This window comes from Vulpes vulpes, chromosome 14 (genome assembly GCF_048418805.1).
Source record: "Vulpes vulpes isolate BD-2025 chromosome 14, VulVul3, whole genome shotgun sequence".
In the NCBI taxonomy this organism is placed as follows: domain Eukaryota; kingdom Metazoa; phylum Chordata; class Mammalia; order Carnivora; family Canidae; genus Vulpes; species Vulpes vulpes.
Window position 1 is genome coordinate 121,260,627 of NC_132793.1, and position 18,053 is coordinate 121,278,679.

An 18,053-nucleotide genomic window follows, 5' to 3' on the forward strand; every position below is an offset into this window, starting at 1 on the left:
GCCACCCAGGGATCCCTACTCTTGCCACTTTTAATGAAACATACTACGAGTCCTAGAGCAGTTAGGCAAGAAAAAAAGGCGTTCCAATTGGAAAGGAAGAAGTTAAAGTGTTACTATTTGCCAGAGACATGATATATAGAGAAAACCCTAAAGACCACTAAGAAACTGTTAGAGCCTAATAAGTTAATTTAGTGAGTTGCAAGATACACAATATACAAAAGTCTGTTGCATTTCTATATACTAATAACTATCAGAGGTTAATAATCCCATTTACAATTGCATAAAAAAGAATGTATAAATTTAACCAAGGAGGTGGAAGACCAATGGAAGTTTTTGCTGAAAACTGTAAGACACTGATGAAAGAAATTAAAGGCAAATAAATAGAAAAATATTCTGTGCTCACAGATTAGAAGAATTAAAATTGTTAAAGTGTTCATACTACCCAAAACAATCTACAGATTTGATGCGGTTTCCAATGATGTTTTTCACAGAAATAAACAATCCTAATATTTGTATGGAACCATGAAAGACCCTGAGTAGCCAAAGCAATCTTGAGAAAGGACACAACTGGAGGCACATTTCCTGAAACTATATTACACAGCTATAGTAATCAAAAATGGTATTGGCATAAAAACAGTAAGTCACAGGCAGCCCGGGTGGCTCAGTGGTTTAGCGCCGCCTTCAGCCCAGGGCCTGATCCTGGAGACCTGGGATTGAGTCCCGCGTCAGGCTCTCTGCATGGATCCTGCTTCTCCCTCTGCCATTCTCTCTGTCTCTCATGAATAAATAAAATATTAAAAAAAAATAAGTCACATAGTAGATGTGAAGATCAATGGAACAGAGAGCTCAGAAAAAAAAAACAAAACTATATATGGTCAGTTAATTTGTGACAAAGGAGCCAAGAATATATAATGGGGAAAGGAGAGTCTCTTTAATAAATGGTGCTGGGAAAACTGGACCACTAGCTCACACCATACATTAAAATCAACTCAAAATGAATTAAAAACTTGAACGGGAGACCTGAAAGCATTAAAACTTCTAGAAGAAAAGATAGGGGGTAAGCTCCTTGACATTAGTCTTGGTAATGATTTTTTGGATTTGGCAGCAAAGCAGATATAAACAAGTGAGACTACACTGAACTAAAAACCTTTGCAACAAAGAAAACCATGAACAAAATGAAAGGTCAACATATGGATTGGGAGAAAATATTTTAAAGTCATAGATCTGATAAGGGGTTAATGTAAAAAAAACTCACATAGTTCAATTAAAAATGGGCACCGGATCTGAATAGAAATTTCTCCAAACAAGATACACAAATGGTCAACAGGTACATGAAAGGGTGCTGCTGCTAAATATCACCGGTTATCAGGGAAAGGCAAATTAAAACCACAATGATGTATCACCTCACATCTGTTAGATGGCTATTACCAAAATGACAAGAAATCACAAGTGTTGGCAAGGATGTGGAGGAAAGAGAACCTTTGTGCACTGTTGGTGGGGATGCAAACTGGCAGCAACGGTGGAAAACAGTACAGAGGTTCCTCAAAAAATTAAAAATAGAATTATCATATGGTCCAGCTGTTCCACTGTTGGGTATTTATCTGAAAAACAAAGTCACTGTCTTGAAAAGATATCCGCACCCCCTTGTTCATTTTGGCATTATTTACCATAGCCAACATAAGGAAACAACCTAAGTGTTCATCTATACTGGATAAAGAAAATGGCACAAGTGTATGCAGTGCACACACATAACACAGGAATGTTACTCAGCCATAAGAAAGAAGGAAATACTGCCATTTGCAAGAACATGGATGGACCTTGAGGGAGGGCACTATGGTAAGTGAAACTAGCTAAAGACAGTACTGTATAGTCTCACTTATACATACAAAAAAATTGAACTCCTAGATACAGAGAATGGTTTGTTGTTGCCAGAGGCCTGGGGTGGGGAGTGGATGGAATGGATGAAAGTGGTCAAAAGGTACAAGGTCATAAGTCCTAGGGATGTAATGTACTGCATGGTAACTACAGTTAATCATATTGTACATTTGGAGGTTACTAAGAGATTTAAAAGTTCTCATTAAAAAAAAATGTGTACCTCTGTGTGGCGATGGATGCTAACTTATTGTGGTAAAATCATTTCTGTATATATAATCATTATGTCATACACACCTAAAACAACTGATGTCAATTATATATCAATAAAATTGACATAATTAATATATATTGTTTTAAGATGCTAAATTTGTGATGTTATACAGCCACAGGAAAATTAAACATCCCAATTAAAATTTGAGCAAGTTTTAAAAATAGAATTTGACAAGCTGATTCTAAAATTTTATAGGGAGATGGAAAGGATTAAGAGTAGTGAAAACAATCTTGGAAAAAATGATAACATTGTTAGATCTAACATTGTTGGATCCACAGTACCTGATTTAAAGATATACTAGAAAGTCACAGTAGCTAAGATAGCGTAGTATTGCATAGGGGACAAATACATCAAAGGAAAAGAAGAGAGGTCCAGAAATAGATCAATATTTAAAACCTCATTGATTTTCAAAAAAAACCACCCAAGTAATACAATAGGCAAAGAAGACTTTTCAGCAAATGGTGTGGGAAGGCTGGATATCCAGCTGGGGCAGGGGGAATCTCAATCCTCCTCTCAGAGTGTAAACAAAAATAATTTCAAAATGGATCATAGACCTACAGCTTCTAGAAGAAAACATACCAGAATAAGCCCGGGACTTGTTAGAAGGCAAATACTTTTTTTGACAGGATACAATAACCATAAAACTTAAAAATGTATAGATTATAATTCATCAAAATCTCATCAAAAGACAGCATTAAGGAAAAGAGTTGGAAAGCCACAGAAAAAAAACTTGAAAAATATATCTGACAGACTTATATCTAGATACAAATAAAAGAAGTTTTACAACTCAATAATAAAAAGACAACCCAGTAACAATGGGGAAGAACAATCTTTTCAGAAAAAGATACTGGGACATGTACATGCCAAAAGAAGGAAGTTCCCTCTACAGAATGGGAGAAGGTATTTGCAAATCACGTATCTGATAAAACACCCATATCTAGAGTCTGTTAAGAATTCTTATAACTAAAAAAAAAAAAAAAAAAAAAAAAAGAATTCTTATAACTCGGGACGCCTGGATGGTTCAGTGGTTCAGTGTCTGCCTTCAGCCCAGGGTGTGATCCAGGAGACCCGGGATCGAGTCCCACATCAGGCTCCCTGCGTGGAGGCTGCTTCTCCCTCTGCCTGTGTCTCTGCCTCTCTCTGTGTGTCTCTCATGAATAAATAAATAATTTAAAAAAATTCTTATAACTCAACAATAAAAAGACAAACTAGCCGGTTAAAAATGGACAAAGGACTTGAATAGACAGTTCTCCAAAGAAGATACACAAATGGCCAACAAGTACATGAAAAGATGCTCCAAATCCTGAGCCATTAGGGATATGGAGATCAAAACCACAATGAGATACCACTTCCCACCTACTAGATGATTATAAACAACAAGGCTGACAAGTGTTGATGAGGATGTGGGGGCAACTGGAGCCTTTGTGGGGGAAATGGAAGAGTTGCAGGTGCTGTGGAAAGCAGTTTGGAATGTTCAAGGAACAGCAAAAAGGTTAGTGGGGCTGCTGCACAGTGAGCAGTGGTGGTGGCCGGCAGCCTTTGTTTTTGCACATGTGATTAAAAAATCCCGGGGGGTTTATGAAGGAACTTGCTACACTGCAGGTAGTCTGAGAGGACTCACCATGGACTGGGTGACGGGGGTGAGGGTGAGGGGAGTCACACCTAACGACCAGGTTCCCACCGGAGCAGCTGCTTGAGCGGAGCTGCTCCTGACGGAGGGCAGGTTGTGAGAAAAGCCAGAGTCCCATTTTAAGCAGGCTAGAGAAGATGCCGTGGCAGGGACTGAGCTCCCTGCTTCCCTTTGAAGAGTCTGCCGCATGTGGGCAGGCTTTTGGCTTCCCAGGTAGACACATTTCCCTGCCTCCCTTTGCAGTATGTGTGGCCACGAGTAAATTCTTGCCAATGGAATGCAAATTGAAGGGGTGTGTGTAGCTCTCATGTGACAAAAAATGAGACCTGGAAAGAGGGATTTTTCAGATCTATGGATGCTAAAAGTTTTATTCAGAATATATTTATTCTGAACTTTAAAAAGCTCCATTGTTATTAGTTGGCTCTAGTTTTAATGGACTGATTAAAAAGAAGCCCTTATAATTTGATAAAATACATTATAGTTGGAATCCGTGATGCTGCTTGGCCAGAAAGCCTTTGTCACCATGGAGATTGTACACTCTGCATGTCAGCATTGTTTAAGGACATTAAAGTTTTGTTGTCAAGATAATTCAAATCTGACAAGTTACACGATGCACAAAAAGGAGCCACTGCCAGTACAAACTGTAAAACTGTCTACTCTGTGGACCCTCGTGCCCTGGGAAAGTGAGTAGATGGTCTGGCACTTACCTGCACATGCCGCTCACTGCTCCACCTCTGTTCGCAGGTACTGGGTACAGTCTGAGATTTTTTTTAGTTGAGCAAAGTTTAATCTTTCTGAACACATAGGACATGTGCTTTCAGTGTTTAACAAACTGTTTGGGGGAGGGAAAGCAGAGTAGATTAAATATGTAATATTCGTTAGCTTTGGGTTATTCTAATGAGAAAAACAACCATTCCTGTCTATACCTCCTTAGTACATATTCATCACGTAATTTAAGAATTAGGAATATTCAGTCTCATGCAAGATCCTCTTTAAGGAAAATGTTCTTAAAGGTCATAGAAGGTTTGGGTCTTTAGAGATCTATAGGAACATGAATAAGGAGACCTTAGAATAAAAGAGTGATTGAATGAAAGGCCTATTTTTGGGTAACTCTGTGTGACTGAATGAAACAATGCACACTTACATCTTAAATTCTGAGTACAGAGCAGGGAAATCACAATGTGGACACACAGTCCAATCATCTTTCAACATATGTCGACCCTGGAAACAGTACATTTAAGAGTAAAATTCACTGAAAAAAATTCCCGCCATTATTCAATTATAATAAACGTATTAAGATTAAAAGCCAGACCTCTAAATTAGGCGAGTAATAGAGATGGCATCAAACAGACTGAAGCCAGATATCACTTATCAAATTCATGTATAAAAGAATAGTCTTGAATTTTGTGACATCATTACCTAAATTTATTTCCCTTTATAATAAAGTTTAAGATAGTCTAGTGATGAACAAATAATCTGGTATTTAAAATTTCCTAATAGGGGGCACCTGGGTGGCTCAGTGGGTTGAGTGTCTGACTCTTAATTTCAGCTCAGGTCATGATCTCAGGGTCATGGGATTGAGTCCTGCAAACCCCATGTCAGGCTCTAATGCTCAGCGTGGAGTGTGCTTGTCCCTCTCCCTCTGTTCCCCCCCCCCCCCCCCCAATCAGTCCCTTGATTGTGCTTTCTGTCAAATAAAATAAATTCTTTAAATTTTTTTCTACTAGATAAAAATTAATAATAAAAACCACCACTTATTCAGTATGGCCAGTAGTATACTAAGGCTTCAGACTGTTCTGTCATCAGCCTGCAGTTTATCTCAGTAGGCAGGCATTGTTATGGTTGGACCTAGCAAAGTAAAGCAAATTGCAGGTTATATAGCCAATCAAGTGGCAGAGAAAGGATTTAAGCCCAGGACCATCTGATTGCCAAGTGTGCTTTATACACATCAGGTATTCAAATGGTCTCCCTCCCCCACTATATATATATATGTGTGTGTGTGTATGTGTATATATATATATATATTATAAACAAACTTACTGTTGCAATGCAATATGGGATGTTATTTTTACAGCCAGGACAGAGGAGTTCACATTCTGGGAGAAGAAATTCACAGAATGGACATGGGGTTGTGGCTTCTTCTATCTCAGATGTATCAGGTCTCCTGTGAGAAAGAATCCTGTGTGACATGCCTGCTTCTTCACAGTCAGAATCTGACACTAGAGATAAGCTCACTGTCGGTCTGCACTCCAGAGCTCCGGGAGGAGGAAGAGGAATTAAGATGGGTCAAACTGTAGCATTATACAGGCACTTGGGGGCTGCAGTTCTTAGCCCGTTAAGAGGCAGACAACATGGGTGGGTCTTGCCGTCTCTTCTCTTCCTGTGCCACTGACATGGTAAGCCTGCTTCTTCCCGTCTCTCCCTTTTGTGTCCTGAAGTGGTAAAGGCTATGCGGGGCTGTGCAAGAGAACTTTCTGTGACAATGGCAGTGTTCCAATTCTGTACTCTCCAACGTGGTAACCATGAACCACATGAAGCTTTTCATATGGATAGTTTGAGGAACCAAATTTTAAATTTTTTAAAATTTTAATTAATTTAAATTTAAGTTAGGGATGCCTGAGTGGCTCAATGGTTGAGCGTCTGCCTTTGGCTCAGGGTGAGATCCCGGAGTTCTGGGATCCAGTCCCAGGTCAGCCCTCCTGCAGGGAGCCTGCTTCTCCCTCTGCTCGTGTCTCTGTCTCTCTTTCCGTGTCTCTCATGAATAAATAAAATCTTTTAAATTTAAGTAGCCATATGTGGCTAGCAGTTACCATATTAGAACTCCTAGTTGTGTAGGAATCTTCTGTGGGGGGAGAATGCCTAGCATCTCTTCCAAGCTAGTGCCCAGGCCACAGTGGCACTAAATTGTCAGGGGAGACGTGCTCTAGCATTTCCCCCCCACCTGACTCTCCAAGGGAGGAGACTTCTGTGCTCTGGAAGACGCAGGGCTCTCTGCTTTCCTGGCATCAGGACACAGCAGCACCCACCCTGAGCCATGACACTTTGTTTAGGAATCAAATAAATCCTTTTTCAAGTCATTGTTGGGTTTTCTGCAGCTGGTAGCTGAATACAATTCTAATTGCTACTCCCAATCCATTCTCTTACTGAGCCAGCACATTGGCAGCCATATTGTAAAAAATATGTTTGTAAAATGTGATTAGATAGTAGAACCAGTTGTCACTGCCTACCTGACCATTGCCTCAATCTTCTTTTTGTATTTGGGGTCTATTTTGTTGCGGTACTCGGGCCTCATCAGCATAGCTGCGAAGCTGAAAGCAGAGTTCTTCAGGCCTGCTCTGTGACACTCGATCACAGTAGACGTCAGGATTGGCACAATGTCTGCAATAGAAACGGGACAGCAGAATGTACAGTGCCTCTACTGTCGTGATTCCATCCTCCTTCAGGAGGAAAACAGGATCACAGCTAAGTTTGCTTTTTTCTGGCAAAAAAACAGATATGACCTGTTTGTTGAATGAGGAAAGGGCATAGCAGTGCAGTCACTGCTTATCACAATGTCCTTCCTGTGATGATCCTATGTTTTGCCTTGTGACACCAGGACCTGCACTCCCTTGCTGTCACCTTTTGCATGTATCCTCTGATACCACTGAGATGCATTTTTGCCTTTGACAGGGCTGCCCGTGAATGGTAAGGGAGATTACTAATTTTATGCACTGGCCTCTCTACATGTGTCTGTTTCTTCAGGACAGATACCCAGAAGGTGAATTACTGGATCAAACAACATGACTTTTTAAAAAATGCTCCTAGCACAAACTGCCAAATTGCTTTCTAGAAAGGCCATACTGTTCCCTGGAGCAGTCATGAGAGTGCCTGTCCTATTACATGGTACAGAATTATTTTAAAGTCTTTTTCATGAGACAAAAAAGAATACAGTTATAGAAGAGGGGTTGCTGAATTTTGACCTGTGGGCCAAATCTGGCGCCCTGTTTTTGTATAGCTCATGAGCTAAGAACGGCTTTTATGTTCTCAAATGGTTGAAAGAAATCGAAGAAGAGTATTCTGTGACATGTGAAGATTAGATGAGGTTTAAATGTCAGCATCCAAGAAAAATAAAGTTCTGCTGGAACACAGCCATGCTCATTCACTTCCGTACGGTTTATGTAAAAATAGTAGTTGTGACCAATCGCTATGGTCCATGAAGCCCCAGACATTGACATCTGTACCTTTATAGAAAGATTTTGTTGACTCCTGTTGTAGAATGTGAGAAAGTCTATTAATTGAATGTTATAATGACGTGTCTTTTAAAATAATGGGACCATATTTATAGCAGCAGTGGCCTTTCATGGTTGAGGACAGAGTCAGACTTATTAGCTAACACTGTGATCTTGGGCAAGTGGTACTTCACTTCTTTTGCCTCAGTTTGCTTCTCTGTGAAACAGGGAAAATAATAATAGTACCCATGGGTGTACTTTTGAAGCTGTTATCCTTAGAAAGATCTGCTTGATCTTGGCTGGCATCTTGGAACTTGGATTTTGGGGAAGTTTCTGCCATTTCCAGGTAAGAGTGACTCACAGTGCCTAAACTCTTTGTACAAACAATGTGGTTTATGCCAAACACCTGCTTTCTGGGAGTTTGGAAATTTAGTGCATGCCAAGCAGGGGAGGCCTACATACCCAGCCCGCAGTACAACCCCTGGGCATCGAGTCTCTCATGAGCACCTCTGGTAGATACCATTTTATATGTGCTATCACACAACTCACTGCCGGAGGAGTCAAGAGTGTCCTAGGTGACTCCACTTGGAGGGGACTCCTGGAAACTTGCCTATTTTCCTCCGGACTCCGCCCCGAGTGCTTTTTCCCTTTGCCAATTTGGTTTTTGTATTCTTTTGCTGAAGTCAGTCTTAGCCTTCAGCACTACTACTATGTTGAGTTGTGTGAGTCCTAGTGAACTGTCAAACCTGGGGGTGTCTTGGGATCCCATTATACTGCTTCCTGGGGGGTGACTGTGAGGATTAAATAGGTTAATTTATGTAGAGAACAGTGGCTGGCTGAGTTAGTGACTGCTATTAATGCAGAAATATGGATGACAGGCTCTTCTCAACAGTACTTACGTGACGGAAACTTGCTGATGTTGTTGGCCACCCGAATAAGCATACGTGCCCCTTTCATATGATCTCCATTTTTAACGTGAATCTGAAATAAATGACGTATTTTACTAATTGTAAGATATTTTGATTAACCCTAATTCATGCTTTATTCCCTTAGATAATCAACTCCTTCATTATCACCCTGAACAGGGTCGTCCCATGATCCTCACAGCCTTTCTTGGCTTACTGGACTTGGGATTTCTCCTTTATTTCTCCTTCCAGCAGCTGCTGCCTGGCACCATGGCCTCACTGGCCTTACCCCTTCTCTGTGCTCTGCTTTTTACTTTACCCTAGACCACATGACATGAGTTCAAATCCCTGATCTATCTTTTACTGGCCATCGTTGGAGGGTTAATAATACCAACTTTGCCAAGTTATTGTGAGACCTGAAAGTGGAGTCTCTCAGGCAGAAAGGATGAGGTGTTAAGGGAAGAGGGCACTGCTGTGGTAAGGCCAAGGGGCAGTGGTGGCTGGAAAGCCCGAGACTGGGTGAGTACGGAGTGTGTGGTCTGTGATTATGGCCAGGCCATGATGTCACAGTATCATCCAGCAAGATGGGGTAGCCCACAGAGGTGAGGCAGGATATAGGGGTGGGGGTGGAGAGAAGTAGACCCAGTAGGAGGCAGAACTGGTGGTATTTGGTGAGAATGTGCAGGGCGAGTTTAGAGTAACTCCCAGGCATCAGGTCTAAGCAAAAGGAAGATAGTATAATTTACTGAGCTATGCAACATAATAAATATTAACTGAATCTCAAGAAGGGGTAGGGAATCCCTTGCTGCTTGTCCTCCACTGACTCTCTGGGCCTCAGAATGTTTGGTGTTTGCATTAAGAGTTGAGAACTGTGGCAATAGGGAAGAGTCACAGGGGTGCCCCTCAGTGGGAGGGGAGCAGGGTGTCTGGTTGGTCCTATGTAAGTGACAGGCCAGCTTTTGGGGCCAGAGGAAAAGACTTGAGAGCCATCCCTGTAACGAATGGTGGTAGAAAGCCCTGGTTCTGGAGGGCTTCTTAGGATTCCCTAACCCTTGCTTCCCGTCTTCTACCCCACAAAACTCCATTTTGCTGGATTCTGTGCTCCTAGCACATTGGCATCACCACTCATGCCTGCAGTTGAGAGAAGTCTCCCTTCTCCCTTTCTACTTCTTTCCATGTGAGAAGGGATGCTCCTGCTGCTCTGGAAGCAAATGTATTCTTGGGGGTTGCAAGTTGGAATTCTAGGGTTTTTTCTTACAGAACTGTGTGGCCTAATATGGTAGTCACTAGCCAGATACAGCTATTTAAATTTTAAAATTAAAATTATATAAAACAAATTTGGCTTATCAGTTGCACTAACTGTGCTTCAGGTGATCCACAGCCAGGCCAATGGCTGCTGTAGGGGGCAGCACAGACGCAGTACACTTACAAGGCTGTAGAAAGTTCTGGGGGATGGTGCTGTTAGAGATCATATCAGGATCTAAATAATTTGTAAGAGGAGTCCTCTATCCTAGGTACCATCAAAATTAAATAAGCTCTTGTAGACTGGCCTGAAAACTAAATCAGCGTTAACATGGGAAGATGTGCTTTGATATAATGAAAATATAGAAAAATACCTAAGTTGAATTCTACCTATATCTTTACAGAGATGCTGTGTGTGTAAATGTATTTATACACATAAAACATTTAAGTAAATGGTACATATGAGCATTTGAGGTCTGCATGCTATATTTTTTTATTAAAACTTACTAATTAAAAAAACAAAATACAACTGGACATAAATATAATCCTAATGTGATTAAAAAGTAAGAGTGCACCCATGTATGTATAGAAGCATAAAGGATGGGGATCCCTGGGTGGCTCAGCGGTTTCGCGCCTGCCTTTGGCCCAGGGCGCGATCCTGGAGTCCCGGGATCGAGTCCCGCATTGGGCTCCCAGCATGGAGCCTTCTTCTCCCTCTGCCTGTGTCTCTGCCTCTCTCTCTCTCTCTCATAAATAAATAAAAATAAATCTTAAAAAAAAAAAAGAAGCATAAAGGATATTTACAGCGCAGTGATAGCAGCTGTTACGTAGGGCAATGGACTTAGAAGGTACTTTTCCATTATACATTTCTACATTCTCTAAATCTTTTCAGTGAATATGTGTTTTTATATTGAGATGAAAACTAAATGGTATCAAAAATTGTGGGATTGTATAAAATCTATCTTAGAATTCATAAACTAGTAAGCTCTGGTTAAATGTCTTAGGTAAATCTTTTTTTTTTTTTTTTTTTTTTACCAGGTGATTCCCTAATATGTACACAGAGAAACCTGCTTTCCCTGGTTTCTTATCCCCTTATCCCCTCTTATCCCCTTCCTGGGGATTGGTCCCCATGCCTCCTCTGCCCCATGTCTCATTCCCTTTAGGAAACTATTTTTGCTAGCTAGACTTTTAAGTATATTTCTAATTTTATTTGCAGTGAATATATATTCATTCTTATGTTTTGCCCTTTTGTACACAAAAGATAGCATACAGTGTAATTATTGTTTTTTTCACTTAACAGTATGGAGATCTAGAAAATGGCTCTAATCCGATGGAGAGGTGCCCATGAGAAATCCCTTCAGGTGATAAACTCACTTGGCAGATTACGTCCCGAGTCACTCGAAGGGCCTCACCTTCACTAGTATATAGCTGTGCAGAATCATGAGGTTGGTAGCCATCTCCGAGGGAATCTTGATCTTCTGGGATTTAAGTTCTGCGTACATACTAAAGAGAACATCGTGGGCATTCCGATAGTTTCCTTGAAAAAAGGTGGCAGAATGATATTATTGCAGAGGATGAAATCTGAGGACTTCCTGTGGTCCTTATTTTTTTGAAGTTTTTATTGAAATTCCAACATACGGTGTAATATTAGTTTCAGGTGTACAATATAGTGGCTCAAGATTTCTATGCATCACCAGGGGCTCATCACCATGTGGACCCTCACTGTACAGGCAGACTTTGTTACCAGCATTATCTTTAAAATTTCTCATCTAAAATAACTTAATAGTTTTTTCTGTGCTAACTGATGATAGTGTCCAGCCAGTCCCTCAGGGAGAGAATGGTGTCATCTGAGGCATCTCCTTCCTCAGGGCACTACCTGCTCCCAAAGCCAGGGGGTCAGCCCAGTTCTGAGTCTACCTTCTAAGCCTCCAAAGTCCAGCCCCGCGGGTAGCTTTCATGCTTCTCGCCAGCACCATTCTGCAGCAGCATACTAATTGGCACTCCCCTGGGCTTGTTCTGCCGCCATTCTCAGGTCAGAGTGTTCTGGAAAAATGTCAAATTCACACTCCAACAGAAAACCCTCCAAGGGCCTTGGGGATGGAGTACAAGTTCCTGAGCAGAGGGCCCGAGCCCTTCAGGATCTGCCTCTGCCTGCCTGATGGACCTGCCTCTGAGCCCTGGTAGGTGCCCCTGCACCCCCTGCCGCTGTTCTCCTTGGACACCCCCTTCTCCCTCAGCTCCTGCCTGAACCTCGGCCTTTCAAAACTCGGGGGGAACTTCTGTTGCCTTCTCTCCTCTCCATCCTCCAACTCCCTGTACATCCACACCTCAGGATGAGGTGGGTCTCCCTCATGGTGCCCTTCTAATGGGTTTCCTTTCCACTCTGGCACTTCTCAGCCTGTATAACAACTCTGAATCTACTTTCTATGTGTCCCACTTAACCAGGACATCCTAAGGGCAGAACTGGGGCTCAGTCCTCTGAATCCTGAGCCCGCATCATGTATCCCTACAGTAAGTGTTGGATCAATGTAAAATGAATAAAGTAGTGATTTTTTAAATTCAATATTTGCCAAAGCTGTGTTCCATATTTATGAACATCTAAAAGAATCAGCTTGCAAAAATTAGTCAATAAATATTCAGAGAGCATGTGAATAAGTGAGTAGAACCATTCTGGAGGTTCTATAGATAGTCCCTGTATACTCTTAAGAGCTAGGTCAATAATCATACCACATCATCTCCCATCTTCTAACATCTTTTATGTTGTTAAAGCCCTATACATTGGATGGGAAGGAAGTGCTGCATGGTGTAGGAGAGAGGCTATGTGCTGGTTGAGGGTAGAGAGGCTGCCTTCTTGGAGATGAGAGCCTTGAGGCCATTAAGGGAGGATGAAACAGCACAAGCAAGGACACATTAATGGGATTATTCTGTGATGGGGAATTATTTTACTTCTCTCGAACCCAGAAATGGTTATTTCCTTAATCTTCTGGGTTCGGAGCAAACCCAGATCAGAAAAGAGGATGGGGTTTGATTCTACTACTTGAATATGAGAAACAGATGAATTTCCAGGACCTACCTGCAGACTGCTCTTCTCTGGCAATGATGATGGCAGTCCGGGCAGCTTCTCGGGATTGTTTCAGGGCCATGTACAAGCGGAACAGGTACTTGGCATCCTGACATACAAACCATTAGAGAAACATCACTGTCCTCATTAGCTAAGGGGAGAAACGCCTACAATTTTGCATTTCAGTTGAAATCCACTTTTGATACTGTTTTTAAAAAAATCCATTCAACAAAGAATTTGCTTTATCAAGTATTTATTTATAGTTCAGTATGTGCCAGGTCATATTCTAAGTACTTGAGAAGTATTAATGTGTTTAAATCTTCATACCTTCCCTGGGAGGAAGGCACAATTATATGCCAATTGCACTGATGAGAAACAAACACAACAGGGCCTCTTCAGAGTCTGGATTTGACCCATGGTGATTGGGCCTCAGAATCTGTTCCTAACCCTACTCCATAGAGTAACCTCCTGTGTACTTGAAATCAAGTTGGTACAATGTACTAACTTTGCAAAATTTCAAAAACTGTTACACCTATATAAATTTGGCCTTTGACTATTTTCTATTCCCATTCTCTTCACCTCTAGACAATTTCATATACTTGATGCTGGTTTCTGATTTTGTTAAAATAAGAGGACATAAGGTGAGCTGGTTTGGAACAGTCTAAGGGCCTGGGGCTCCACATCTCTATCTGTGAAATACTGGAAATGGACTCGGGGATCAAGTTCCCTATAATCCTCTCCAGCTATGACATTCTTGCACCTTCGCTCCAAATCAGTAAGCTGACTCCCTTCACAAGAAAATCACCTCAAACATCACAGTAAAAGGCAAGAAAAAGCTCCCAGGTATTCTCATAGGGAATGAAAGAGGATCGTTGTCTGTATAAACTCCCAAGAGTCACATACTTTGAAAATATGTTCTTAATGATTTATTTCTACTTTATATTTACAGTGAGTTACTTTTACTCTAAATAGGATTTTTTTTTTAAAAAATATTTTATTTATTTATTTATTCATGAGAGACACAGAGAGAGAGGCAGAGACACAGGCAGAGGGAGAAGCAGGCTCCATGCAGGGAGCCTGATGTAGGATTTGATCCCGGGACTCTAGGATCACACCCTAGGCCAAAGGCAGGCTCCAAACCGCTGAGCCACCTGGGGATACTGCTAAATATGATTGTTATTAGTTCCCCAATATTTGAAATATGAACAAAGTATACTGATTTTTAGGGATTAATGCTAACTCATAATTCTAATAATATTTCTTATAGTTCCCAGAATAAATAAAACTCTTTAACCTTTGAGGAAAATTGTGGGTGGTGAGAATTGTTATCTTGATGATGGTTGTGCCTATTGCACAGGTGGCAATGCCAATGTCAGAGTGAATATACCTAATATCCTCTAAAATGCAGGGTCGGTTTAGAAGACTTCAGGCTAAAACTGTTTAAGTCTATGATGCAGGAGCCATAATAGGTAAAAACAGGGCAGAATAAAGTCAAATCATAACTAAAATACTTTAAAAATCCAAGTGACAACAATATTCCTGGTACCTTAGGCATGCCATCACTCTCTCCCATAAGGTGGTCTATCAGCTGATTGGTCAGGAGTTCATCTTTGGCTTGACCAACCTAGTTAGGAAGAGAAAGAAACCATAAATTCAGCACCTTAAAAAACTAGGAAGGAAGAGGAGTGGAGGAAATAAATAATCTTGTGCTAAGGAAATAGAATAAAAAAATTGTAAAAATACCTATAGTTAAGAACCTGACATGATACAAATTCAGAGTCCTTCATTCATTTATAAAGTCTCCATTAATAAAAGTCTCTCCTTAGAAGCTATAGCTTCTCTAAGTTGCTGTATCAAAAGGCTGCATTTTTTTTTCACACACAGAATACACTTCTTGAATGTTTCAGTAAAAACTTTAAGGTAAGTGACATCTAGACAATAGGGTCCTGAGTGCAGGAACTGGGCCGTCTGTGACAACATAGCACCAAGTGCTGCATCTTCAGCATTTTCAAAGGAAATGAACTTGTCCATGGCCACATGCCATCCAAAGCAGAAAAAGTATGGCTGTAGGGACCCAGAAGAGGGCAGGCAACTGGAAGTGTGGGTGGAGTTTTGGAGAGGATGCTGGCCTGGAGATCTAGATCTGAGAGTCACTTCCATGAAGGTCAGCATTAAATCACTATTGTTGCATAGTGTAGAAGAAAACTTATGTACAATATTGGAGGATGGGAATGTGTTAGTTGGAGTAACTACTGACATGAGTAGGAGGCTTAAGACTCTTGTGTCTATAAAAAAGGGGTGAGCCAAGAATACAACTGGAGGTACACTAGAGGGGAGGAATACTGAAGAGTATAGCACTGCCTTCACTGTATTAGTGATACAGTAAGAAAAGCCACTGGAAAATGAAGGTAATGGTCATTAGGACAAAGCAACACATGGCCTAGCTTGCTACAGGGGAAAGAATAAAAAGAAGTTTGAAAGTTCCTTGTGCAGAAGGAATTGTTGTGAATCTGTGGAGTAGAGGGGCTCTTGTGGATTTCTACACACTTGTGTGTCATCAGTGCAAGAAAGCTAAGCTTTTATAAATCTATTGCCTTTACTTTTACCATTGCTATAAGGAAAGGACGCTTGCTGTATGGAAGAGAAATCCTTTATAGTTCCTCATGTGTACGGTTTTGGGTGAATAAGCCAGTATAGAGACATGGTTAAAGCAAAGAAAGGCCCTGGAATCAGCCTGCTTGAACTCAAAAGATCACCTGGGTGATCTTCAGGTTACTCTTGGGACCTCAATGAGGATAAAGATAATACCTAACTCACAGTGTTAAGGATTAAATAAGTTAATACCCTTAAAGTGCCTGGACTGGTGCTAAGTAAATCGTGTTGCCAGATATAGCAAATAAAAATACAGGACATCTGGTTAAATTTGAATTTCAGAGGCTTGAGCACACCCAAAATGTTAGGATAGATGGAAAAGGTAGCTGGTAAGGAACAGGTGTGGCCACTAAGAATTAAAATTAAAAGGACGATGGAAGTGGTTTGGCGCCTGCCTTTGGCCCAGGGCGCGATCCTGGAGACCCGGGATCGAATCCCACATCAGGCTCCCGGTGCATGGAGCCTGCTTCTCCCTCTGCCTGTGTCTCTGCCTCTCTCTCTCTCTCTGTGACTATCATAAATAAATAAAAAATTAAAAAAAAAAATAAAAAAAATAAAAGGACGATGGAGACAGAAGGCTGAGGAACACTAACATTTAAGGAGCAGAAAAGTCAGTGAAGGAGGCTGAGAAAGGACCATCTGAGAACTAGAGAAACAGTGTTCTAAGGGAGTAATAATTTCAAGAAAGGTGTAGTATAATAGCATAAAATGCTGCCATAACATGGAGTAAAGACTGAGAAGAGACTCATGCATTTAGCATGTAGGAGATCGTTGGGGACCTTTTAGAGAAGGTTTATAGAAAGGTGAAGGCAGAAGCTGACTGCAAAGAGGCAAGAAGGCCTGCAACATGGCTACCGGATACTGTGAAGACCCATCTTACTCAACCATCTCCTGGGTTCACTCAGATAATGATTCCCCACTAGGCCTCTACTACACACACATCAACACACACACACACATGCCAAGAATGTATTTCAGCAACTTGAGGGGTAGAGGATGGGGGTGGGGTTGAGGTGGATGAAGTATGAATATTTTAAAGATATTCTCCATTATGGGGTCAGCAAGTAAGAGTGGACAGACTATAAGAAAGTTCAATTAGGGGGAGGGTGTCTCAAGGTAGAAAGGAAAGAAAAGAATGGAAGATTGGAAAAAAATTTGTATCATCTATACAGTGCTTCTACTGAGCTGGGAACCAACATGTGTTCAATTCAGCAAATATTTACTGAGTGCCCACAATGTGCTAAACCCTCTATGAAAAAATGAGTCCTTGACCTTGAGGAGGTATTACTCTGAAGGGGCGATAATTGTAATGGTAAGTGATGTTCAAAAGTACTTAGAGAAGATTCTAAGGAGGGTGAAATTTCAGGAAAGGCTTATGTGTGGAGTGGGTCTTCTGTGTTGTGTAGGAGCATGAAGACAAGGGTGTATTTAAAAAAAAATAAAAATTAAAAAATTAAAAAAAAATGTCCCTATTACCTAAAGCAATTACAGATTCAGTGTGATGCCTATCAAAATTCTAATGGCATGCTTCACAGAACTAGAACAAATAATTCTAAAATTTGTATGGAACCACAGAAGATCCCAAATAGCCAAAGCAATGTTGAGAAAGAAGAACAAAATTGCACGCAGGAATCTTCGCTCCCTGATTTCAAATTATACTACAAAGCTACTATAATCAAAACAGTATGGTATTAGTACAAAAACAGACAGGTCAATGGAGAGAGCCCAGAATAAAACCCACACATATAGGAACAGTTAATCTATGATAAAGGAGCCAAAACCATACAATGAAGAAAGGACAGTCTTATTTTTTTTTAAGATTTTATTTATTTATTCATGAGAGACACACAGAGAGAGGCAGAGACATAGGCAGAGGGAGAAGCAGGCTCCCTCTGGGGAGCCCAACATGAGACTCGATCCTACGACCCCAGGATCACACCCTGAGCCAAAGGCAGACGCTCAACCACTGAGACAGCCAGGCGCCCCAAGACAATCATTTTAATAAAAATTGGCTCAGCTGGCTAAGTTTCTGGCTTTTGATTTTGGCTCAGGTCATGATCTTAGGGTTGGGAAACTGAGCGCTGCATTGGTTCCATGCTGAGAGTGGAGCCTGCTTGGGATTGTCACTCCCTTTCCCTCTGCCACCTGCCCGCTCATGCTCTCTCTAAAAAAATTAAGAATAAATACAAATAAAATAAAAGTGAACAAG

At 41.1% G+C, this 18,053-nt stretch overlaps 1 protein-coding gene across 2 annotated transcripts in view; it reads right to left on the bottom strand.

Annotated features, from left to right (window-relative positions):
* WDR19 (WD repeat domain 19) overlaps nucleotides 1–18,053 on the bottom strand; it is a 91,331-nt gene that overhangs the window by 5,778 nt on the left and 67,500 nt on the right. For both annotated transcript variants that reach the window (XM_025997729.2, XM_025997736.2), the window contains exons 29-36: nucleotides 14,739–14,816; nucleotides 13,205–13,301; nucleotides 11,544–11,668; nucleotides 8,884–8,965; nucleotides 7,004–7,154; nucleotides 5,817–5,940; nucleotides 4,921–4,997; nucleotides 4,484–4,608 (exon numbers count right to left, since the gene is read on the bottom strand). In XM_025997729.2, coding sequence (XP_025853514.1) covers nucleotides 4,497–4,608; nucleotides 4,921–4,997; nucleotides 5,817–5,940; nucleotides 7,004–7,154; nucleotides 8,884–8,965; nucleotides 11,544–11,668; nucleotides 13,205–13,301; nucleotides 14,739–14,816 — 846 coding nt within the window. In that variant the 3' untranslated portion in view covers nucleotides 4,484–4,496. The remainder of the gene's footprint in view (nucleotides 1–4,483; nucleotides 4,609–4,920; nucleotides 4,998–5,816; nucleotides 5,941–7,003; nucleotides 7,155–8,883; nucleotides 8,966–11,543; nucleotides 11,669–13,204; nucleotides 13,302–14,738; nucleotides 14,817–18,053) is intronic.